Source organism: Natrix helvetica (genome assembly GCF_964273705.1).
Source record: "Natrix helvetica genome assembly, chromosome: 1".
In the NCBI taxonomy this organism is placed as follows: Eukaryota; Metazoa; Chordata; class Lepidosauria; order Squamata; family Natricidae; genus Natrix; species Natrix helvetica.
The window spans coordinates 223,394,963-223,421,110 of NC_138548.1; the positions used below are offsets into that span (position 1 = coordinate 223,394,963).

At 41.1% G+C, this 26,148-nt stretch overlaps 1 protein-coding gene across 4 annotated transcripts; it reads right to left on the reverse strand.

The window, feature by feature from the left end:
• Window positions 1-218: 218 nt before the first annotated feature.
• On the reverse strand, window positions 219-25,607 carry LOC309385299 (transmembrane protease serine 12-like). Of its 4 annotated transcripts, XM_081939605.1 has the most exons (7): window positions 25,395-25,607; window positions 20,979-21,180; window positions 14,150-14,415; window positions 9,276-9,418; window positions 8,575-8,631; window positions 5,552-5,643; window positions 219-1,157 (listed from the first exon to the last, which is right to left on the reverse strand). In XM_081939605.1, exons 1-7 carry the CDS (start codon window positions 25,483-25,485, stop codon window positions 1,139-1,141), a joined length of 870 nt encoding a protein of 289 aa, XP_081795731.1. In that variant the 5' UTR covers window positions 25,486-25,607; the 3' UTR covers window positions 219-1,138. The 4 variants fall into 4 exon arrangements, with proteins under 4 accessions (XP_081795731.1, XP_081795732.1, XP_081795733.1 ...); XM_081939606.1 differs by lacking the exons at window positions 219-1,157; window positions 5,552-5,643 and having other exon boundaries at window positions 8,113-8,631; window positions 14,150-14,214; window positions 14,299-14,415; XM_081939607.1 differs by lacking the exons at window positions 219-1,157; window positions 5,552-5,643 and adding an exon at window positions 23,985-24,046 and having other exon boundaries at window positions 8,113-8,631; window positions 25,395-25,521.
• Between the last annotated feature and the right edge of the window lie 541 nt (window positions 25,608-26,148).

Here is a 26,148-nt window from a genome sequence, read left to right on the forward strand (position 1 = left end):
GATTATGATTACTGACAATGATTGTGTGTTTCTTATCATTATGGGTATTAATCAAAAACAACTTCTTCACAAAATGTGTATTAATGATTTTTTTTTTGGCCAAAAACGTTATTTTTAATTTTCAAAACAAACATAAAAATCCTTCTTCTTTACATCCTATAGAAAGTGTATCAGTTGGTTACAAACAGTTTTTGTGCATCTCTTCTACCGTCATCAAGTATAATTCATATTAACTCTAATATCTTAACTCAAATGTTTATACGTATTACCATCATCATACCTCCACTTTTATTTGACTATAATTGTTTAAACGTTCTTCATCATGAAATATAGCAAAATTTAATACATAACCACATATTGGAATTTAATTTACTTATTTATAAAATCCTCCATTAACATTAAATCCTTATATCCTATTCTAGCTAAACCTCCATAATATTTAATAACAAAAGTTTTCTAATACTCCTTTCCAAATCGCTGTTTACAATTTACATCCAATTTCCTTATGTTATACCCATACATATATATAGATTATTATTATTATCCTTTCTTTATTTGGCTATATTATATGTCACAACATTTCCCCCCTAATAATCAAAACTTAACTGTGTCTAATTTAGTTCTCTTTTTTATTGCTATTATTATTATTAACCTTTATATATAATCTCAGGTATCATTCAATATTCATATCCAATTATTGCTTATCGTAACACTACACATTATACAGTATTATACAGTATACAGTATTATCATTATCAATTTTTTATTTGACTATACCTATTGTCACTAAATTTCACTAGGTTTAGCTAGTAGTTTTAAATTATATTCTTCCATCTATCAACCTGTATCTTTCCAATAACAAAACAATCTTATGTCCTCTGCCATTTGTGGTATCAATCTTCTAAGCTTCTTCTTAATCAGCTTTGTATAGACTAATCCTAGCAACTTCTTGCTTGTAAGATCTCTCATATAATCCTGATGCCCTCTTTCTGCTTCTTTATTCCACTTGTCTTTAGTTGTCAGCAGTGTTATCCATATTTTCGTTAATAAAGTTTCATAGTCCATAAATTCTTTACTTTTTCTTCTTTTTCTATGTCTTGCCCTTTGAAATAGGTTTCCTCTCCATTTATTTCCTCTTTCAGTATTCCATTCTTTGCCTTTTCAAAAACAAACCAATTACCATAAATGTCAGCAAGTTTAATCGCTTTATATTCATTTTCCACTTCAATTCTTTGGATTTTAATCCCCTCATTTTGCATTTGGTGAACATCATCAAATTTTTGATCACATCTTTCTGTTAACTGCTCCAAAAGTTCCAATTTTTGTTCAATCGTCTCATATGTATTTGTTAATTTTAGTAATTCTGAAAATATTGTCTGCAGGCTTACAATCTCTCCATTTTCCTGACACTCTGCCATCTTAAACAAAGAGCTCTCGCTTGGAAGGTTTTTTTAAGTTAAGACATGGATTCACAAAAGCCATTCCCCCCCCCCTTCTCTGGTTGAAAACACGCTTCAAAGGGGCATTTGGCTTACCCCTATCGCTCTGTAATGACAAACCACGAAGAAAGGGAAAAGTTCCGCTTGAATACACAAGCTCCAATCAACAAAATGTGTATTAATGAATTTATGATGTGACTTTTATATATTCTTTTACATAATTTATTTATTTTGTTTGTTTGTTTGATTGGATTTATATGCCGCCCTTCTCCCAAAGGACTCAGGGCGGCGTACAGCATTAAAAAACACATATTACAAAACTTAAAAGAAAATTAGAAACAATCCAAGAAACATACCGAATTAATATAACACTAACATTTTAAAAATTGGATAAAAATTTTGTTCTAATTTTTTTATTATTATTTATTTCTTTGCACTTCTAGACCGCCCCCTCTCCCAAAAGGGACTCGGGGCGGTGTACAGTCCACACAGCAAATACATCATCCACAGTAAAATTCATTAAATAGAAAAACAGATGAATAAATGAATAAATATGGAGGAGGTTAAAAGAATTAAAAGAACTGTACAGCAAGAATATAAATATGGCTTTAAAACCCCTAAAATCAATTAAATTTAAAACAATACCCTTAAAATACCAGTTAAAAGTATATTTCCAGGAGGTAACAGTTATAACAGTTATAATTATGCCAGGCCAGCTAGTCGGAACAGGTGAGTCTTCAATTTTTGTCAGAAGGAGCGGAAGTCCGTGGTGGTTCTAATATCTGGGGGGAGGTCATTCCAGAGGGTTGGGCCCATCACAGAGAAGGCCCTACTCCTTGGCGCCGCCCGCTGGCATTGCCTAGTGGACGGCACCTGGAGAAGCCCCTCCCTGTGAGAGCGAATTGGCCGCAGGGAAGTATGTGGGAGGATGCGATCCCGCAAGTAACTAGGTCCCGTGCCATGGAGCGCTTTAAAGATGGTGATCAGAACCTTGAAACGCACCCGAAAAACCACAGGCAGCCAGTGCAGCTCGCGCAGGAGTGGTGTTACGTGGGAGTATCTGGTACTCCCCATGACAACCCGCGCGGCCGCGTTCTGGACTAGCTGCAGTCTCCGGGCGCGTCCCAAGGGAAGCCCCATGTAGAGAGCATTACAGTAGTCTAGGCGAGACGTCACCAGCGCATGAGTGACTGTGCGTAGGGCATCCCGGTCCAGTAGGGGGCGCAATTGGCGCACCAGGCGAACCTGGTGGAACGCCCCCCTCGCCGCGGCTGCCACATGGTCATCCATTGACAGCTGGGCATCTAGGAGGACGCCCAAATTGCGCGCCCGTTCCACAGGGGGCAATTGCTCGTCCCCTATGGCCAGCGATGGAGTCAGCTGGCTGAAACGAGGTGCCGGTAGCCACAGCCACTCAGTCTTGGAAGGGTTGAGTTTGAGTCTGTTGTCCCCCATCCAGACCCCGACGGCTTCCAAACACCGGGACATCACTTCGACAGCCTCGTTGGGGTGGCTTGGGGTTGAGATGTACAGCTGGGTATCATCAGCGTACAGATGATATTCAACCCCAAAACCACGGATGATCTCGCCCAGCGGCTTCACATATGCGTTGAACAGAAGGGGTGAGAGGACCGACCCCTGCGGCACCCCACAAGAGAGTGGCCTCAGGGTCGACCTCTGCCCCCCTGTCAGCACATATTGCATTCGGCCGGAGAGGTAAGAGCCGAACCACCGTAAAACGGTGCCTCCGACTCCCATCCCCTCCAGCCGGCGCAATAGGATACCATGGTCGATGGTATCAAAAGCCGCTGAGAGGTCTAATAGGACCAGGATAGAGGAACAACCTCTATCTCTGGCCCTCCAGAGATCATCAACCAACGCGACCAAGGCTGTCTCTGTGCTGTGCCCGGGTCGGAAGCCAGACTGGCGTGGGTCTAGATAGTCGGATTCATCGAGGTGACGTGGAAATTGCTGTGCCACCACATTCTCAACAACCTTCGCCAGGAAGGGAAGGTTGGAGACTGGACGATAATTAGCTAGCTCCATTGGGTCAGGTGAAGGCCTCTTGAGTAAGGGCCTCACCACCGCCTCTTTCAAGGCAGTTGGTAAGGATCCCTCACCCAATGAGGCGTTCACCAGGCCCAGAAGCCAGCCTCGTGTCACCTCCCAGGATGCCAGTACCAGCCAGGAGGGACACGGGTCCATTGAACATGTGGTGGGTCGCAGCCGTCCACGCAACCTGTCTAAGTCCTCGGGGGCAACAGAGTCAAACTCCTCCCAGAGTGGTCTCACAAGACTCGCTGTTGACGGCCTGTCCAGTCCACTGGAGGGGGCCCATCCGCTTCGGATCTGAGCGACTTTGTTCTGCAGATATTCCCCAAACTCATCTGCTCTTCCCTGTAAGGGTGCCCCCCGCGTCTCTTGCGACAAGAGGGAGCGGGTCACCCTAAACAGGGCGGCAGGGCGGTTATCCGCAGATGCAATGAGAGCGGCATAATGTCTGCGTTTGGCCGCTCTCAATGCCACAAGGTAGGTCCGTAAATAGGCTCTTACCTGTGCTCAGTCAGACTCGGAGCGTGAGGACCTCCACCTGCTCTCTAGACGTCTCCTATGGCGCTTCATCACCCTCAACTCATCGGTATACCAAGGAGCCCGGGTGGGTCGCTGCCGTAGGAGAGGTCGCAAAGGCGCAACCCGGTCTAAGGCCCCAGCCGTCGCCCTATTCCAGGCGGCCACTAGGTCCTCCGACCGAGCGCGGGTCAGGGCTACAGGTAGTGGCCCAAGCTCCGTCTGGAACCTATCCGGTTCCATCAGGTGCTTGGGGCGGTACCAGCTTGGACAAACTGGCTCCGCCTCCTCGCGGTGGGGGGTAGCGCCAGGGAAGTCTAGCCGGAGACATGAGTGATCTGACCATGACAGGGGAGTAATATCTAAATCCCCTATTCCCAGATCACTCGTCCACTGTTCAGATACAAAAGCAAGGTCCAGTGTGTGGCCACCTTCGTGTGTGGGGCCCTGAATTAGTTGGGTCAGGCCCATGGCTGTCATGGAAGCCATGAACTCCCGAGCCACCTCGGATGCTGCTCCCGTCGACAGCAGGTTGAAATCCCCCATAACCAAAAGTTTGGGGATCTCCACCGCCGTCTCCGAGATCAGCTCGAGGAGCTTGGGCAGGGCTGCTGACGTATAGCGAGGAGCCAAGTATACAATCAGCAGACCCCACTGCCTCCCTGGGCCCCATTTCACACCTAGTGACTCACACCCGGGTATCTGAGGAACAGTGAACTCCCTCGGCTCTAGACAGTCCCGTATAACTATCACCACCCCTCCACCCTTACCCAGGGCCCGAGGCTGATGGAATGCATGGAAACCCGGTGGGCACATTTCCACGAGGGGTAAACCACCCTCGTGACCCAACCAGGTCTCCGTTATTCCTGCAAGGTCCAGCTCCCCCTCAGAGATCAACTCATTAATGAGGGGGGCCTTGTTGGTCACGGACCTTGCATTGCAAAGCATCAGCCGCAGGCCCTGTCTCTGTAGTTCACCTAATGAAGGTGTTATACATAATTATATTGCTAAGAAGTTCAAGCAGAGCAATTAAGATCAAACTTTCACATATTTATAATTCTAGTTATAACACTACACACACACACACACATATAAAGAGGTATTAAGCTGTATACTTTATAGTAAAAGTTAATTTTAAAAGGTAAATCAGGAAAAATCTGGAAGATACATCCATCCATAATCTAATGCAATGAGATATTATGTCAATACTATGATATTATTAATTAAAAATCCACCACATACATGACTGTATCCTGAGGGGAATTCATAGATCTGAAAGCTAATTTGCCATGGCCAAGTTCAGAGGTAGAGCATTATGTCCACCTATAATCCGAGATTCAGTCACTATCTCAGCTCCAAGAGGTCTTTTCCCACATTCTAGAAATAAAGTGATGTTGGTAAAATGCACACTCCATAAAACATATCCTGTATTCAATAGCATCATTTGAAGTAAATGCTAACTAGCATTATTTTAAATATTCAGGTTTCTTGTAGCACTACTATTATGGAACTAATGTCCATCATGGGTATCAGAAGTTGCTTACCAATTATGCTCACTCGTGTCCTTGTAATCTCTCATCTGGACTACTGCAGTGCAATCATGGGGCTGCCCTTGAAGAGCATTCAGAAGCTTCAACTAGTACAGAATGCAATTGCAATGGTATTAAAAGGTGTTGGTTAGTTGTCACATGTACCACTGCTTTGTGAGCTGGATTATTTGCAAGGGTGTTTCTGGGTGCAATTCAGTATCACCTTTAAAGCCCTTACTGACTGGGTGTGTGTGTTACCTAAGAAACCATGTTCCTCCAGTTGCTTCTACCTGTCCAGTTAAGTCAGGCAAGTTGTACATGTTGCGGGTCTTGGCAGCCAAGAAATGTCAGCTGGCAGAAACCATAGGCTCTTCCCTCTGGAATATTTTTCCTTTAGATATCAGGATAAGTCCAACCCCATTAGCCTTTGCAAGAATGTGAAGATTTGATTGTGTGTCTGGGCCTGGGGCTTCAAGTTTGTTAAGGGCTCTGTTTCCTGGCTGTATTAATATCCATCATAATTTTACCTGCTACCATATATATTTATTTTATAATGCTTTAATAGTATTACATTCTTTTTAAGATTTATGATTTATTTATTTTATAATTGAATTTGCATTGCTGCCTATTCACCTGTGGCGACTCAAGGCAGCTTACAAAATATAAAACCGCATTTAAAGCAGTAAAACTAATAAAAAGACTCTAATAAATTAATATAATACCCCCCGTGACAGCAAGCCATTTAATGGGCTCCATCCTGCTCTGGGTTCCCCAGGCCCGCTGGCAGAATCAGATCCTCAACGCCTTCCGGAAGAGAAAGAGTGGGGGCCGTTCTAATTTTAGGAGGAATGATATTCCAGAGAGGGAGCCACCACAGAGAAGGCCCTTCTGGGTCCCACCAGATGAATCTCCCTCGGGGATGGGACCCGCAACATTCCCTGCCTCCCTGCTCTGATGAATCAGGTAGATGTGACCGGGAAGAGATGGTCCCTCAGATAACCTGGTCCCAAGCCATGGGGAGCTCACTAAAATTTATTTATTTGGCTTAGATGCCATTGCAATTAATACTATGCACCTTGCATACCCATTTTTTTTAAAAAGGTTGAAAATAACCACTAGAGATAAAAGAGCAAACAGCTCACAAAATTTCCATCCCAAGGGCTTTGGGGGAAAAAAAACATGTTTTGATGGCTGTTCTAAAACTGGCAGAGTAGATAAAAAATGCCTTCCTCCAAAATCCCTGATAATCCCTGAGTCAAGGGTAATTGAGAACCCCTTTGGCATGTTCTTATTCCTTCTCCCAGTCCTGTACCTAACCTTTCTGTTCTAAAAAAAAAAATCAAACTTTTGTATGTAGCTGCACAGAAAGATTTTGGGGACAATTTTCCTGCCATGCAGGAACACCCTTCATACAGGAAAACAAACTAATTACAAAGGTAGTATATCCAATTGTAAAGGAAAACTTGATCTGAGTTTTGCTTCTGCCCAATTGTTATGCCTAAATAGACAGACAGACGGATGGAGGAATGGACTGATGGACAATTTCTTAGATCTTTTACCATCAATACATAAAAATGATTTTGGAACTGTAATATCACTGTGCTCTTTATGGTTTTTAAAGGGTTTTTTTTAAAGGAAAGTTTTTTTTTTCTTGGCTTAACATGCTACTATGAATCAGTATTTTTGAACTACTTTATTATAACATTATATCCCCACTTATAGTTTATTACTACTTATAGTATATTGCCAGTATAGGTCATATGCAAAATCTTATTACTTCAATTTACAAGTTTTTCTAATGAAGTTCTAATGAATTGCTGCTTAGAGGCAGAAATTCATGCTGTACAATTTACTGATTGAGAAGAGATATGAATAAGTTTCAATTTTCTGACATTTAAAATTTGTGGTTTGTTTTTTAAAAAATACTATGAAATTAGCCAAGCCAAATCCTTGTATCAATGATGGCTAACATTTTTGTCATTCCGTGCCGAAAGTGAGCATGCACGTGTGACAGTGTGGGTGTGCATGCCCACACCCATAATGCCCCCCCCCCCCGTGGCTCGTTTTGGGCCTAGCAGGCCTCCCTGCAGCCTCCTCCTCTGGATCAAAAATGGGCTGCGGGGGGGGGGGAGGAGTGCTGCAACCCCGTGCCCCGCACATGCACAGTAGAGATCCCAAATTCCTGGTTGACGGGAGGCACGCACACATGCGCAGTGGAGCTGAGCTGGGGCAACAGCACCCGTGCCCATAGAGAAGGCTCCGTGTGCCACCTGTGGTACGCGTGCCATAGATTCGCCATAACAGCCTTATATGATAGTTACTTAGTTGAGAATGAAAGTAAAATTGTACACTCGAATTCCAAGCATACAATCTGTATTCAATTGCGATATGCTTTATTATTTTTATAATAGTGAATACATGGCAACATTAGGCACTTGTCATATGCATTTCTTTTGAATTTATGTGAAATAAGATTATTTTATAAATTATTAGTTCCATCCTGGAGGGAAAAGTGTTTTCACAATAGAGAGACCAGTCTTATTGATATAGTAAAATATTCTTATATTTTAATCCATTTGATAGTCACAATGAAATTCATAGCTCCCCCCCTTCTTATCTTTGCAATGACTCCTCTGCCTTGTCCTCTCTGACAGCTATATGTAATTGATTTAAACTTTTTGTTTCCTTTTTAAAGTAACAGTTTAAATACATATTTTAAATTTATTTAGGTTAGGTTACTGAAATATTACAAAATGCATGTTAAACATAATATATTCATATTGTTAAAAATTGCTTTATACGTGTTTACAAGAGGAAGCAATATTTAAAAGACCATATGATATAATGTCAATTTTTCATAGAGAAATATGGAATGTTATCCATCTTATTATCAACAATATTAGAACACTATGAATGTTCATGGTAGTAGTTCTGCTTTGTAAAAAAGGTTTTAGCCAATTGTTGTAATTATCTAGGCGTACATAGATCCCTGGATTTTGTGGTCGGCCACAACCACGGCCAAAGCTGGTTATTCCTACCAGATAATATTGTGCCACATCTCGGATATAACACGTCAATGGTCCGCCACTGTCTCCCTAAAAAAATGAAGGAATTAATTTGAATGTTGCTTAGAATGCACTTACATTTTAAGATATTGAGGGCCTATTTGGACATGAATTGTTAAAATATTTTTTCTAAGAATATATGGAAAATTTGAATTAGGCAATCTTGTGAGTCATTTAGAGAGCAGTGTTACAAAGTGCACTTAGCATTCAGCCCATTTAATTCAATGGGGCTTCCTTTTGGGTAAGTGGCGCAAGATTGCTAAATCAGTGATTTAGTTAAATGATTAGCATTACTAAATATCTTCATTAATATTTTGGGAATTCAATTTCTAGTATAAATATGCTTACTTTAAAAGTTAAGATATATGGTACATGTAGAAATACATAACAGTATTCATCCTCTGCTAAGTTTTATTATTACTACATATACAATGTTGAAATGAACCACTTTCAACCTTTATTTCAAAATAGTTTTGTATGGACACAAAGTGGTTGAAATATTCTAAGCAAAGTAAAAAATATTACTTGAACTAAATTGTGATGCCTGTTTTCTCACAAAAAGTATCAATTAATTTTATTTCCTAGATTTGTAAATTTATTTGATTGACTAGTCAAATGGTACCAATCAGGATTTTATGGCAAAAGAATTAAAAATGAAATGATTTCAGTTTTACCTGACAAGTATCCACACCTCCACTTGCAGAGCCAGCACAAAACATATTTGTTGTTACAGCTCCACCATACCAATCATGTCTGTTACAGATACTTTGTGGAATAATATCAACCTGTGCTTCTTGTAATATATATTTTTTTTCACCTTTAATGAAAAAATAAAAAGTAATGCTACAAGTATATTTATACTTTAAAAATATATAACTCAATAAGCAAAACTGCTGCCAACTGACAGCTATTTACTTTCTGAATAGCAGCAATGTTTTCAAAGATAAAAATGAATTTTGTTTTAAAGATTTATCCACAATGACGTATATGTATTTGGGTGGGAAGGCATATATTTTTATACAATGTGACATAGAGATTAGTATTTTTTTTTATTTTGTGGAGTCCTACATGATTGATGTGAAATAAATATATGGTATTCTGCAAATAAACATTATTATGATCTGAAGTCACAACAATAAACCTATTTATTTACTAATCCTACGCAAAGGAGTTAAGTGGATTTTTCATGAATGAATTTTTAAGGCAAAATACTTTACTCTTACTAGCTCAGTATGGAAGAATGTGAACACTATTTACAAAGCAGAGGTTAGAATATTAAGATCAGAAGTTTCAGTGATTGGTAGAATGTCAGCACATGTATGGCAAAGTTGAAAAAGTTCATGAAACAGGATGTGTGAGGAACAGAATATTTTAATTGAAAGCACGTGATAGTAAAGGTTATTGTTTGTCCTCTGTTATGTGAACTTAAACTATGTGCAGCTTTTTTTCTCTTACAAGATTTACATGATTTTGTCCAAGTCCTTTTCTCTCATAACAATGTCAAACAATTTTATCTATATGGATGCAAATACTGTATACCAACTCATTGTTCTTTGTCCTTGCTTTGAATTGATTCTCCTTCTCCAATAATCATTATTTCTTGATTTATGTCCTTATTTGAGACATAAATATACCAAAGTACAACTCCTCAGTCAAAACATTTTGCTTAGAGCAAATTTTCATTATATATACCGTGTTTCCCCGAAAATAAGACAGGGGCTTATTTTCTTTTGCCCCACAAAATATGGCCTTGGGCTTATTATAGGGGAAGGCTTATTATTTCTGGGGCAGGTGAGAAGCAAGGCGTGCCTTTTACCTTTCCAGCTGCGTCGCGTTCCTCGCCATTGTGCTCAGGGAAGTGGCTGGTAAAAAAAAAAAACTTCTCGCGAGTTCAATCAAACATCTTGAAATCGCGAGGTTTTTTTTAACCAGGGGCTTCCCTGAATACAATGGCGAGGAACGCGACGGAGCTGGAAAGGTAAGAGGCACGCCTCGCGGCCCAACACCACCCACCTCGCCCCAATGGTAAAGGCAGCCTGGCTGGTTCCCTTCCCCGCCATCCCTTTAACGAGGGGTGGCAGGTGGGGGGGGGGGAAGCGAAGCATGCCTCTTAACTTTCCAGCTCCGTTTCGTTCCTCGCCCTTTCGCCGATTGAATCCCCTTGTAAAAAAAGCCTCATGAGTTCAACTCGCAAGATTATTTTTACAAGGGGATTCAATGAGCGAAAGGGCGAGGAACGGAACGGAGCTGTCAGTCTCTGGTAGCGCTAGGACACGAGTCTCGCTTCTCCCCCCCACCTCTCCTCCCTCACTAAAGGGACGGCAGGAGAGGGAACCAGCCAGGCTGCCTTTATCATTGGGGCGAGGTGGGCGGTGTTGGGCTGTGAGGTACACCTCTTATCTTTCCAGCTTCGTCAAGTTCCTTGCCCTTTCGCCCATTGAATCCCCTTGTAGGAAAACCTCGCGAGTTGAACTAATGAGATTTTTTTTTACAAGGGGATTCAATGGGCGAAAGGGCGAGGAATGCGATGAAGCTGGAAAGAGGTGCGCATCGCAGCCCAACACCACCTACCTCGCCCCAATGATAAAGGCAGCCTGGCTGGTTCCCTCTCCTGCCGTCCCTTTAGTGAGGGGGGAGAGGTGGGGGGGAGAAGCGAGACGCGTGTCCTAGCGCTACCAGAGACTGACAGCTCCGTTCCGTTCCTCACCCTTTCGCCGATTGAATCCCCTTGTAAAAAAAGATCTCGCGAGTTGAACTAATGAGATTTTTTTACAAGGGGATTCAATCGGCGAAAGGACGAGGAACACGGCGGAGCTGGAAAGGTAGGAGGTGTGCCTCGCTTCTCCCCCCCACCCCACCTGCCGCCCCTCGTTAAAGGGACGGCGGGGAAAGGAACCAGGCAGGCTGCCTTTACCATTGGGGCAAAGTGGGCGGTGTTGGGCCGCGGGGCGTGCCTCCTACCTTTCTAGCTTTGTTGCATTCCTCGACATTATATTCAGGGAAGCCCCTGGTGCATAAAAAAAAAAAACCTTCTCGCGATTTCAAGATGTTTGTTTGAACTCGTGAGAAGTTTTTTTTTCACCAGCCGCTTCCCTGAGCACAATGGCGAGGAACGCGAGGAAGGGAACCAGGCAGGCTGCCTTTGCCATTGGGGTTGGCGGTGTTTTTTTGCACGAGAAGGAACAGGCAGGAGGGGGTGATCACATTGCTGGCCTGCCGCTGTTTTTGCGGCGAGCCCTCTTTTTGCCCCGGAAGCTGTACCGGCAGGTGGTACAGTGTTAATGGCGGGGACTGGGGGCGGGCTTATTTTCAGGGGAGGGCGTATTGTGGCGCATGCTCTGAAAAGCCCGATTGGGCTTATTAGCAGGGCGTGGCTTATTTTCGGGGAAACACGGATATATATATATATAAATATATATATATATATATATATATATACATACATACATACATACATACATACATACATACATACATACATACATATATATATATTATAATAACTTAAAAGGTCAATAGATTTATTATATAACTAGCTGTACCCGGCCACGCGTTGCTGTGGCCCAGTCTGGTTAAATGGAAATTAAGAAAAGAGAAAGCGCAAGTCCCTCGGCAGAGGCGGCCCCCCCCATGGAAGTGAGCCATGGTGGCCCCTGCAACAGCCGCCACGGAGGACGCTCCCACAGGCCCCGGACTGGCCGAACTGAGGAGGAGAAGAGGAGGCAGCCGCCGCCCCTGACCCGGCTTCCCTCAGCGGTGGCGGCAAGAGGAGGCGGCCAGCGTCCCCTGAGGAGCAGGAGGAGGGAGCCGCCCCTGGCGACGCGGACACGAGGCAGCCCCCACTGGGCGTGGCCCCATCCAGGCACGCCGTCGCCACTGCAGTGACCGCCTCACGGGGCACCCAGCGGCCGCCCCAGCCCTGCTGCGCCTCAGGCTGACACCGTCGGAGCCGCCTTGGCGAGGCCGTAGCTGGCTCCCTGTGAGGGGGGTGGAGAGCACACGCAGCCAGCTGGGCTGGGAAGACGCTCCACCTCCACCTCCTCTGGAGCTCCACTGGGCTGGGCGGTGGGAGGCTGGCTTAAGGGTGGGGGGAGGTGGCCGAGGGATGGGGCAGGTGTCGTCCTGCCGCAGACAGCAAACGCCTGGCGGGAGGGGAGGAGAGGGGAGGGGGAGGCTGAAACGCTTCAGCTCCCCTTGGTGGAAATGGCGAAGCTCATTGAAGGAGGGGCAGAAAGGGTGCAGCCGCAGCCCAGCCACACATATAAAGGGACCGTGGGAACAAAGCTGGAGAGAGGCCGAACTGTTCCGGATATACTATACCCGTGATGGCGAACCTATGGCACGCGTGCCACAAGTGGCACACGGAGCCATTTGTCAGGGCACGCGAGGCGCTGCCCTGTCAGCTGGCCAGTGCGCATTCGTGCGCTGGCCAGCTGAGTTCACCTTTTTAAAAGCCATTTTTCACCCTCCCCAGGGTCCAGAGGCTTTATAGGAGCCTGGGGAGGGCAAAAAGAGCCTCACCCCCGCGGAGGCCCTCCGGAGGCTTCAGGGACTTCCGGGTTGCTCGGAGGGTGGTTTTAAGCGTTCCGAAGGCTTCAGGGACTGTCCGGAGGCTTCGCTGACACCTCCGGAGAGCGTCCGGGGGGACGGGGGAGACTCTTTTCGCCCTCCCCAGGCTCCTATAAAGCCTCTGGACCCTGGGGAGGGCGAAAAAAGCATGTAAAAATGGGGGGGGTTGCGCGTTGTGCACGCATGCACACGGGGGGGGTCACGTGTTGCATTATGGGTGCGGCACGCCTGCACATGACCCCCCTGCGCTCCCCCCACTTGTGGCACGCGAGCCAAAAAAGGTTCGCCATTGCTGTACTATACTCATGAAATGAACGCTATGGTATAGCATGTGTTGCTTTTATGTCCAGCAGATGGCGCTGGTTTTCAAAAGAGCATGTTTTTACAAAAAAGCATATTTTTACCTGTCACAGGTGTGACATCTATATAATATACGTATATAAAAATATGCGCGTAGTCGAATGCAATGTTGTATCAAAATTTCAAAGCAATCGGTGAAGAACTTTCGGAGATTTGAGATTTTGAACAAACAAACATTACATTTATATATATACATATATACATATACATATACATATAGTATGTATGTAGATGTGTGTATGTATATATGTGCGTACATATATGTATGTATATGTATGTATGTACATAAAAGTGTATACACACATATACACTTTCATTTTTCAAAAAAATCATTGTTTATTGCTTATTATAAAAACAGGAGCAATGCTTATTGAAATTGTAATAACTGAAGAAATAGCTGTATATAATGCTTAGTAATTGATGAAAGAAAAGCAATATAAGCACAAACTGTTGAATACAAATACACATATTCCCCCCAATTTCCTATGTATCATAAGGGTCACCATAGTCTTTTTTCTACTTAATGGGATAAATGGAAGTAACATAGGAAGATTTTATGAGTTCAGTGAAATTATGACTGCACTCAACATTAAATTTACAGGGAGATTAAAACATTTACCTTTCTCATCTGCAGTTCCCCATCCTGTTATATAACATAGTGTATCATTCCCTAGAAAAAGAGAACTTGGAAATAAGCAGATAGGCTGGATATAATCATTAAATCTGATAGGATTTTTTAATGTGAATAATGCAATATCATTTTCATACGTTTCCCTCTTGAAATGAGAATGGATTATAATTGCTTTGATTTGTCTCTTTATAGTGTAATACTGAGGATGATAAAGATGATGTAAGCCAAGTACAGCTCTCCAAAACTCTGGGCTCCTAGGAGAGGGGGAAAAATGATATATTGTAGATAATGTTTATTATAGAATTATGACCAATACTATTTAAGAATTGTCATGACATCTGTTCTGAGCAAAATTACCAGACCAAAATTTGAATCAAGAATCCTATGTAGAATCAGAAATTTGATTAGATAGGAAACCTGCTTTTCTACAGTTATGTGAAAAAGTCCTGCACGCTTTACTGTTTATGACATTTTTGGGATAGGCCATTGATTTTATATTTTATGCTAACTGCTATGCAAATATTGTTATATTTAAATAAATACTGGTGGTTTTTTAAGTGAAAAGCACAAACTTTTTGCAATTTGGTGCTGTTTGGATAGCGATTGTGAATTTTCTTGCATGCTTACAATGACTATGAAAACAGATTAACTGATCCATACCCAATGGCATATGTATTGCAATTACTAAGGCTGATGCTAATATTTTGTTAACATTTTTATTGTTTATGGCCCTGTAAAGGACCATTTAGGTAACCAAACATGGTTATTAATATGAAATTGGCCAACCCTTATTGCTTATCACCAGGCGGCATCACTTCGGCATATAAGCCTTTGCACATGATCTTTGGTGACAATGTGGTGCGAGGCTGCAATAATGGATTCAAACAGCTCCTGCTTGGTCTTCGGATGCTTCTTACTTATTTCGTAACCAATCTTGGTCCACTAGTTCTCAATTGGATTCAAATCCGGGTTCTGAGCTGGCCAATCCAGAAGTCAAACACTATGCTTCTTCATCCACTGCTGGATAGACTTGGTCAATCACTCTGCTCACTGTGGTGCAATGGCATTTCACTCTCTTGGTTATTTCTGTACAGGAGTAATCCTCTTCATCAAGTACAATGATGCGATGCCACTGCTCAGTACTGATGAAAGCAAAGGCCTTCATCCTTGCCTGCATCCAGAGCTAAATTAAATTTCTTGATGCTTTTCATGTCTATTTATAGTCAGAGAGAATGACAACATTGATTGGCTCATAGATTTAGCCTCTGTGCATTTTGATTGGTCAGCCAAGCTCGCTGCTGATTAGCTACTTTTGGTCCTAACATTCTTGAAAATTCAAGTTGTGTTTGTTTTAGCACATAAACTCACTCAAAACCTTTAAAAGACTTTGGTTATATTAATAAAAATTATGCATCTCAATCCAACTACAGAAAGTTTTATCAAAGTACTAATTTTGCATGGTTTCTATGAGTGAAAAGTTGATTAACCATGTAAATACAGCTTAAAACTGAAAGCATGCAGGACTTTTTCACATAGCTGTCTGTCTGTCTGTCTGTCTATCATCTATCTATCTATCTATCTATCTATCTATCTATCTATCTATCATCTATCTATCTATCTATCTATCTATCTATCTATCATCTATCTATCTATCTATCTATCTATCTATCATCTATCTATCTATCTATCTATCTATCTATCTATCTATCATCTATCTATCTATCATCTATCATCTATCTATCTATCTATCATCTATCTATATTGTAGAATATTTAGTTGTAAATGCAATCTGGTTTCATATAAAACAAGTGCAATCATATCATGATTGGTAGGGTTAAACTATCAGATCCAGGCTGTGCAAATCTAATCACAGGTTTTCTAGAATACATTTACCCTTGCTGTCATTTAATACTTGTCTGGAATTCTGCAGTATTGACCAAGTATCCCCAATATAAAACAATTTTATTAAAACACTTTCCCAAAAGTGTTTAAAAATTATCAGAAGAGATCTTGGAATTGGACCTCGGTGGGTCTACTCGAAACACTTGACAGTACAAAATTTTATTTAAATCTATGTTGGTGATTCATCAAAAACTGACTATAATAGTGCGACATTCTTAAATTTGCATTAAAAAGTGCATATGAGGTATCCTCAGATTAGTAGATCGTACTGTCTCTATTAGTAATAATAATTAAACATTATGGTTGAAAGGTTTTTAATGAATTTGGAAAAATGCCAGCACATTTGGTCATTCTCTTGCACAATTCCCCCAACCTTTATTAAATTGTACAAGATAGAAATGATATTGCTATTAGCTCTCAGATTTTGTGTACCAAATCATTGGAAAACTACATTTTATTTTTCAATTCACAATTTAGGTAGTTGTCATTTAACAACAACTGAACCCAGAATTCTGTTCATAGGTCATTGCAATCATTAAGTGGGTCATCATGTAACTAATTCAGTTTTACAACCACTTTTATGATGGTTGTGAGTCATGCAGCCATTAAGATAATTATATGGTTATTAAGTGACTCATGTCATTAAGCGAGTCCATTCTCCCCTCTCTTTTTTGCTTAAAACTAATTAAAAATGAAAGAAATCACCCCCCCCCAAAAAAAGGATTTGAGGGAGATACAGGCTTTCTCCATTGCTACTGTCAGACCACTTGCTGATAAGACTCCAATTATCTGGTTCAGACAAATATTCCTTTCTCTTAACTACTAATTTCTGGAATATTTTTGGTTGGCTGATTTCCCCTTTAAAGATAACATGCACCCAGCTAGCTTTGACTTACCTTGAAATGTAAGCAATTTAGGACCTACATGGTATTTCAGTGGGAATATTTAGGAAATCTCAAGCCTGTAGGCCACACTGAGAAGCTCCCCCCCCCCGAAAAAAAATCTCAAAAAAAAAATGACAAAACTAGTTCTATATTATTGGCAAGAATATTATTTGGATCTATAATTACCTGTAATTATAAAAGGTCACACTCAACTTGAGGTACACCTAATCATTTTCTCTTTCCAATATCCATTTTCTCTTTTAATATCATATATTGGTTGACAAATTTCCTTTTCCAAGGTTTTATAGATGCTGTCAATTCCAAATTGAAAATCTGCCTCATTATCTGCTTTACTGTCTATTATAGACACCTATAAATGTCTATCCTTAGCAAAGTTGCTAGGCTCTTAATATCTAGAGCCTAATGAGCACTTAGTGACATTTTTGTTATTAGATTGCTAACCTCCAGTGCAAGGTTTCTTTTATTATGACAATCTTAATAGGAAGGACCAATGAAAGACATGGCAACTATTAGGATTTGATCATTTTATGGGACTTCCAGAGGAAAAAATGGCACACTGAAGATGACAATTGCAGCGGAATAAAGAGTCAGCAAGTAGACTGCAATAGAATGGAATGGAATGGAATAGAATAGAATAAACAGAGATGGAGGGGACCTTGGAGGTCTTCTAGTTCAAACCTCTGTTTAGGCAGGAAACCCTACACCACTTCAGACAAATGTTATCCAACATCTTCTTAAAACCTTCCACTATTGGAACATTCACAACTTCTGGAGGCAAGTTGTTCCACTGATAAATTGTTATGTCAGGAAATTTCTCCTTAGTTCTAAATTGCTTCTCTCTTTGGTTAGTTTCTACCCATTGCTTCTTGTCCTATTCTCACATGCTTTGGAGAATAGCTTGACTCCTTTTTGTGGCAGCCCCTGAGATATTGCAATACTGTTATCATGTCTTCCCTACTCCTTCTGCCCCCCCCCCCGCTCCCCTGGAGGAGCTCTGGAGGCTGAAAACATCCTTCCAGAGTCTCCGTGCAAGCCCTGTACTTGCCTGGCATCGCATGGAAACTCCGGGGAAGGGAAGGGCAGTGTGGGCGGGGCAGCCAAAAATCAATTGGCCAGCACACACATGTGCCCTGGAGCTGAGCTAGGACAACAGCTCGCATACCTGCTGATATGGGTCCGCGTGCCATTTATGGCACACATTCCATAGGTTCGTCATCACAGCTCTAGTGGGTTTAGAGCTCCGAGACAATATTCCCTCTAAGCTGCACGGCTGTGCACGTAACAAGAAAACACTGTGCAGAAGTTTCAAACTGCCGCGCAGTGTTTTTAAATGTCTTAAAATATGACTGAAAATATCCCCCCTCCCTCCCTTCTCTCTCTCTGCACCGAACTCTCTCCTCCATCTGGTGATTGGTGAAATCAAGGAAGACTCTGCTTGGAGACTGATGACGCTGCAGAAGGGAGAATTCCCATTTGTTCTTTGGGTCTTCGTTGTTTCCTGGGAAAACGCAATTCGCTGGTTGTAGGCTGCGTTTCTCTGCACATCTGGGGTTTCTCAGGCATTGCGTTGTTTGAAGCCCCGTTCTGGGCTCGGCAGTCTTTCTGCGATCCCTTCGCTTTGCGGAGAGAAGGAAGCAGCGTGGAGTTGGACTGCCTGAGCCAAAGGGGTACATTGGATCTTGAGACTTGATTTTTGAGCAGTACCAATCCATTCCACTCTTTCCATTCCCTTTCTGTCTTTCTTCTATCTTCCTTTCCTTTTCCTTCTCCTTTCCTTCTTTTCCATTTTCTTCCCTTTCTCTTTTCCTTTCTTTCTTTTCCATTTCCTTTCCTTTCTCTTTTCCCTTCCTTTCTCCTTTCCTTTTCCTTTTTTCCTTTTCCATTTCCTTTCCTTTCTCTTTTCCTTTCCTTTCCTTATTTCCTTTTCCCTTCTTTTTTCTTTTCCCTTCCCTTCCCCTCCCTTCTTCATCCTTTCCTTTCTTCTTTCCCATTTCCTTTCCTTTTTCCTTTCCTTCTTTTCCATTTCCTTTCCTTTTTCCTTTCCCTTTTTCCTTTCCTTTCTCTTTTCCTTTCCTTTTTCTTCTTTCCCATTTCCTTTCCCTCCCTTCCCTTCCTTCCTGGGGATCTGAAGGAGAGGGAGGGGGCCCTTTTCCTCCTTGCCCCCCTCCCCAACATCTGCTCTGATGGCAATTATGGCTAAAAAAAATTCAGGTGCTCAAGCATGAAAATGTGCCATTCAAACACTAGACTTTTCCGCACACACTGAAAAAAAATTAGAGGGAACAGTGCCGAGAGACCAATGAATAACCATCTTGTTTCGTAGCTTTTCAGCTGTTAGGAATATTGATAAGTTTTCCACCACTTGGCAGAGTTTTCTTCAATCATTAACAAAATAAGTTTTAACTACAAATTTAAGAACTTATTTTTTTTCCAATAAGCAACAGGCTGATTAAAACTTTGCTTTTAAAAAGATACTAGGGTGCCAGATAAATTTGAAATAAATTCTGGGAATTAATTTTAAAGAATTATAAATAATTCTTTCCATGGAAAAATGTCTATCTTTTTGATTTTTTAAAAAAAAGATTTAAAAATTAGAAACTAAAGGGAACTAAAAAATTACAATTAAAGGAAAAAAATATCCAATTTTGATTTACAATGAAGCAAAATTGGACATATTTAAAAATATTTTTGATCAATGGTCCCAGAAGTTAATTTTAATTGTCTGCCTTTATAGATAGATAAAAAGATCCTACCGAAGAGAAGCAAGTATTACCAGACATGATTGAGACTGATGTGAAAATAGAATTAACAGACTATGAGAATGACATAGAAGATTTTACATTTGATATACAAAAGAAGTTGGCTTATATATTAATAATTAAAAGGGATATTTACAAACCCTTTTTATTGTAAATAAAAGTGATATTTACAAAAAAACAAAGAGCGACTGGAATAATTTCTTATATGGGATTTACAAAAGAGGCTTACCGAAAGTTTGAATAATTTTATGAGAAGGGACAAAGAAAAAAATAAAAGAAATCAAGTTCTACATTAGTTGGAGGGACCAAAAATTAAGACTTCCTCCCCTTAAATAAAAGTGAGGGAGAAGTAAAAGAAAGGTGGTTTATTTGGCTAAGCTTAAAATATATGTTTTTATGATATGTTGTTTATCATATGAACATATGATATATTTCTGGTAACTCTTGATAGACTTTGGCTGACATTAGAACTAAAATGACAAGGTTGTAAGGATTTAATTAAGAGATTGGATATAGGAAGAAGAGATCATTTATCATATTTTAAAAGAAGATGCTAAGTTATAAACATTGTTTACAATTGTGAGGAAGGGAAATCACTTTATATATTTCTTTCTCTTCACAATATTATTTTTCTTTGTTTTCTAATGTTTTTCAATTTTTTTCTGCACCTTCTACTCTTTCTTTTTTATCTTCTACTTTTTCGGTTTGCATTAGTTTTATTTTAATTATATATTTTTAATAAAATTATTGTATAGATAATTTTATACAATACTTTATACAATAGATATTTTCTGTTATCTTGTTCAGCTTAATTTGGTTTTGGTTTTGAGTATTGCTTTGTATAAATCTTGTGTATAGTACTGACCTAAGGTATGGGGCATACCTAAAAATCTGATTTGATTGGCATGGAATTTATTTTTTAATATATATTCCATGACCTTAAATAAAATGTGAGAAAATTAGCTACCTTTCTAAGTTATAAAGTCAAAGGTTGCCTATATATACAAGTTCTTTATTGTTTTCTGTACAATCAATCCTGTTAAGTTGCTAATTTAGTATACTTTACTAGGTGGAATATTTCATCTTGCCCCATATAAAACTGTAAATTTCTAATAGTATTTTTATTGCTTGATAAATCAATTCAGGGGGAAAAATATTCATAAAATATACAAATATTTTCAAATCAATTTTACCTCACTTTTTAAAAATCTAAAATTAATTGAAAAATGTTAAAAATTAAAAGATACATACTTCCATCTTCTAATGCAGTGTGCTGCTGTCAGCAATGAGTTGTTAGTAATTACTACTCCACCACAAATATGATGGTATCCTACACCTAAGCTGTAAACTTGAAGACTAACTTGCCATGGCCATGCTCCAAGTGGAGCATCGCGTCCTCCTACAATCCGATTGATTGATGCTGTCTCATCCATAGCAGGCCTTGTTCCACATTCTAGAAAACAAAACACAAATACTAATTAAATGTAATATTTATAAATAGTCCATAAAACACACTGCAGTTGGCATTAAAACAGATCCTGGAAGCAATTTCTAATTAGAATATAATTCTGAGAGTCCATAGTCTTCTTGTACATTATTTCTAAACACTGATCATGCAGAATTTATTAATTTAGGATTTTTTCAGCCTTCCTTCCTCCCTCCCTCTAATATTTTGTCTAGTAAATATAATTTAATGATACTTTATAATGCTGCTCTAATATAACTAGTGTTAATATGGATTGCTTTGATTTTGTCCTGCATGGCCATCTTTATATTTGTCTAAAACCAACTCTTCTTGCAAGTTCCTTCTCAAGTTGCTATCCATGGTTATGTCAGTCACTCTCCGACAGTTGGGCTACGCCATGGGTCCATCCTCTAGTGATTCATCAGTGTGCTTATTTCCCTGTGTACTTACCTAGGAAAACTGATCAATGCTGCAGCTGCTGAGTTGCAAATTACTACCCATGTAAACTTCACAGCCACAAAACCTCTCTGAAGGAGATGGATGGTTTCAAAATTTAATAAATAAATGCAAACTAAGTAAAAGGGAAAACCCAACAATCTAGATACTAAAGAATACAGAAACTGATGACATAAGCACCCAATCCTTTAACCCAATCCCCCTTCCTACTCTTCACTAAAAAAATTACAATCTCCAGTCTTTATTGATTCCATCAGGTAATTCCTTCCAAAAGGCATGGGATTTCAAGTTGAGTGGCAGTCTCCATGGTCAAACCACAATCAATAATCATGAGGACCAGAATAGTATTGGACTCCTCAATTGTATCAAACTATAGTGGGGGAAATGACAGGGAGGGGGAAATTTGTTCTGCTTTCCATCTACCTTCTCAGAGACCTCCTTCCTAATCGTTAGTGCAGAGACTGAGGCCAAGATTCAGGCAATGAAAAGAAGAAAGGGTACCCGGTCTCTTCCCTATTCCCCGTTCCAACAGCTCCACGAGCTAGATCAGACAAAGAAACCAATGCTGCATATTTTTATTGTAGCAGTTATAGCAACAGGATCTTGCAAGTCTGAATGTGTTCCCTAACCTTATCTTTATTTGAACTGTTGAATGTCTGATGTTTTTTCAAGTTATTGTCATGGACAAAGTCCCAAGCCTCTTTTAGCTGATCAATGCCTTGTAGCAACTCTTTCTCCTATCCTTCAATGTCATTCCCTATGCCTTTTATATTCTCACCCCTTCTCCGATACCTTCTTTCATGACTAGTCATACTGAGGGTAAGTTTGTCTTGGATGAAGATGACCAAACAGCCAGTCTATGAATCTACCAGGCTTTTCCAAAAAACAAAAAAACCACCCTTTCCCACAGCTTCTTAATAAAATCTGCAAAACCTTAGGGCTGAAGGAACCAGAACTTTCATTTCCATATATCACTTAATGGATCCATGAGTGGGAAAGATGTACCGTCTGACTAGCAACTCTATGATTTTTCAGAGTCCCTTACAAATTCCCCATAGCAATATTGGTTTCAGGGATAATAAGTAAAGATGGGGACAAACCACCTTAGATAGCTAGAGGAAAGGAAAATGGACATCCTACAGCAGGGGTCCCCAACCTCCAGTCCATGGACTGCGGTCCGTGGCATGTCAGCAAGTGGGCCACAAAAACAAGCAAAGCCTCATCTGTGGGATGCAGGCAGCATGCAAAACCACATCCTCTCTGGTCTGTGAAAAAAACCTCTCACCACAGAACTAGTTTCTGGTGCCCAAAAGGTTGTGGGCCGCTGCCCTACAGCATAGAGCACAAGTAGGAATACTGTAGACCAGGGGTATCAAACTCAATTTCATTGAGGTCTGCATCAGGGTTGTGTTTGACCTTGGAGGTGAGGGCGGGGATGGCCAGGGTGGGGATGGCCAGCTTAACATCACTCATGTCAGAGGCGCCTGTGGTGGCCCTAGTGCTCTGCCAGTGAAAACGGGCTCCCAAGCTCCGTTTTCGGCTGCGATGGCCTCCTGCAACCCTCTGCCAGTGAAACCCCCCAACACCATTTTCACAGGCACAGGCACTGCAGGCCAGTCTTTCCCAGTTTCCAGGGCAGCCCCGGGGGCCAGATCCACCCCCGGGCCTTGAGTTTGTCACCCTGCTGTAAACATAGCACCAATGGCCTCTGTGACTACCTCAGTCAAAGTATAAATAACATAGCAAAAATGTTCTGACTATTAATCTGGGCAGTGCCCAGTAGCATGCTGGATATGTCTGAGATAATTATGGCTGATGAACTGCAACACAGATCTTAAAGCCAATCTGATTCCAATACTGGCCCATTCAAGGGGAAAAAGATTGCAACATGAAATCTGAGAATACCACAATGATTTCCTCTCAGAATAGCAAGGAAGTAGAGGAATGGGAATTCTATATGTAAAGATGATCATTACAGGACTGTAGATGGCTCCACTTCTATTGTACTGTATGTACATTGTTAGTTTGTTTCCAAAAGAAATTGCTACATTGTTTCAAAACTTAATACACAATTCTTTTCACTGCTGAAATAATTTAAAACATGAAATAACTGTTTTTCCAACATAGTTTTATAACACATTCCTAAGATTGCTTTCTACGAATTCCTGAAGGTTGAAAAACAAGTAGTATACCTATGTGACATATAGAAACGATATAGGAAAGTTCAAGCCTATTTCTTTAGTGTCTGATTCAGTTGATGAAATGCATTAAACTGGACATGATAGCTGTCTTCCAGTACTTGAGGGGCTTTCACAATGAAGAGGGGATTAACTTACTCTTTGGGCACCAGAGGCAGGACAAGAAGTAATGAGTGGAACCTGCCAAAGAGAAATCCAACCTAGAAGTAAGAAGAAATGTTCTGACAGTGAGAGGGATTAATCAGTGGAATAGCTTCCTTCCTGGAGTTGTGGATGCTTTTTCATTGGACATTTTCAAGAACAGATCAGACAACCATTTGACTGATAAGGCTTGTGCCTTCAACTGGGGGTTGAACTAGAAGACTCTGAAGTTACTTCCAGCCTTCTGATTTTAAGAAGGTCCAACTTAAGTTAAAAAAGAAAGGCAGCCATAATATGTTCCTGAACATATATCAATGAGAACACCAGAAATCCTAAATGATCTATGGTAAGGTGAGGACTACCTGTAAAAGACTAACAGTATACAAAAGTATACAATATCAATGAAGAAAGAAAAGGCAGATGTTTAGGTTGTGAATTTGCAAATACAAACAGCTGTCATGGAGCCAAAACATAAGTATCTGACAACTAAGCTGCTTCAATGAAATCAAATTTCAGAAATACTAATCTGAGGGTACTTACATGGTTTTATAAAAATAATATTCTTGAAGTCAAATGAGAACTCCTGAACCAAAATAAGACAATTAAGCAACAGTTTTATCAGATCAATAAGGGTTTTCAAAAGCACAACCTATGATTCATTCTATAATTTCAAAAGTAGAAATCAGTAGTTTAAAGGGAATTCGGCCCAGGATGGGCAACTTAAGCCTAACAGAAACTGCTACATTTGTTGGCATCAAGAAGAAAAAAAAACCCTCTTCCAATTTGTTCTCAGTGAATTTTTCCTGACTCTACAACATCGAAACTCAGTGCATATTATAGTGAAGGAAGGAGGAGAAAAAACGTATACAAATAGCATAGAAACTGAAAGTTTCCACCACAGAGATCGTTGTTTCTGCTCAAGTAGCTATAATCTTAACTGAACTGCCCGATTTGCTAGGAAGTTTCTCGCCAGAACAGCAGGAAAGAGATTTCAGACTAAAGATATTCTAAGGACCAAGTCCCAAGGGTGCTTTCTCAGGAGGCAATAGGATAGTGAGGAATGGAAACGTTTCTCATCCAAGAAGCTTCTTCAGCTCTGACAGGATACTGGGTTTTTGACGGCTCTACTGAAAGTCCTGTACGACTGTATTTTTTTGGAGGTAATACTTCAAACGAACCAGCCGGCTATTTGGGTTTCCGAGTCAGAGATGCCGCAAAATAAGAGCCGGGAGCGGACCGCCAGCGTTTGGCGCCTACACCCCTTCCCAAGGCTCCTGGAAGGGCCTGCGGCCGTCGTACCCAGGCTCGCTCGCTCGCTGGCCTCGTCCCGAAGTACCAGGAGCCGAGCCTGCCTAGACTAAATGCCCGCCCAACCCGCTACCCGAAGGCGGGAGAAGGTGGCCTCACCGTTTCCATCGCTCGCAAGGGAAGAGGTCGCGCAGAATAGCACCAAGGAAAAAAGGGAAACGATCGCGAGTAGGGAACTCCGGTTAATCATCCTCTCAGGGGAGAAAATAGCGGCCTCTTTTCCCGCTCGCCGTCCGCAACGGAAGAGGCTGGAAGGAGCCGGCGAGGCGGTTGAACCAGGCCTAGGAAGTGATTCGCGCGCCTTCCCGCAACAGGTTCTTGGAACTCGGCCTCCGACAGGTTCGCCCACACGTGAAAGGTCCGGGTTTTTCGACTAACGTGAGAGGTTTTAATCCGCTTTCCTGCGGTTATTTACCAATTGTCGAGATGCGATTCTAATCCCCGTGAAGTAATCGATTTCTACGCCGCTTATCTTTCTGTATCTTTTTAATAGGCATGAAATTGGTGAAATAAGATTTATTGAATGGGATAAACAAAGAAACAGATGAGGAAGAAGACGAAGTTATAGGGATCCATGATAGACGTTTAATCTTTGCCTCAATAATGGCTCTGGTGAAGCCCATTAACTGCCATTAAGTATGGACAACTCTGAGCCAGGCCCAGTGGTCTGCTTCATGTAAGAGGATTTCTATATTATGAGGGAAAGGGAAGATTGACAGATACTTTCATGCAGATATAAGAAAGGTAAACCAATAAATGTATTTATAGCCTGGGCCTATATTTGGTTTTTAATTCAGGAACTTGACTCGAGGTACATACAGTAGTGCTCCCTCCTCCCATTTTCCTCACCACT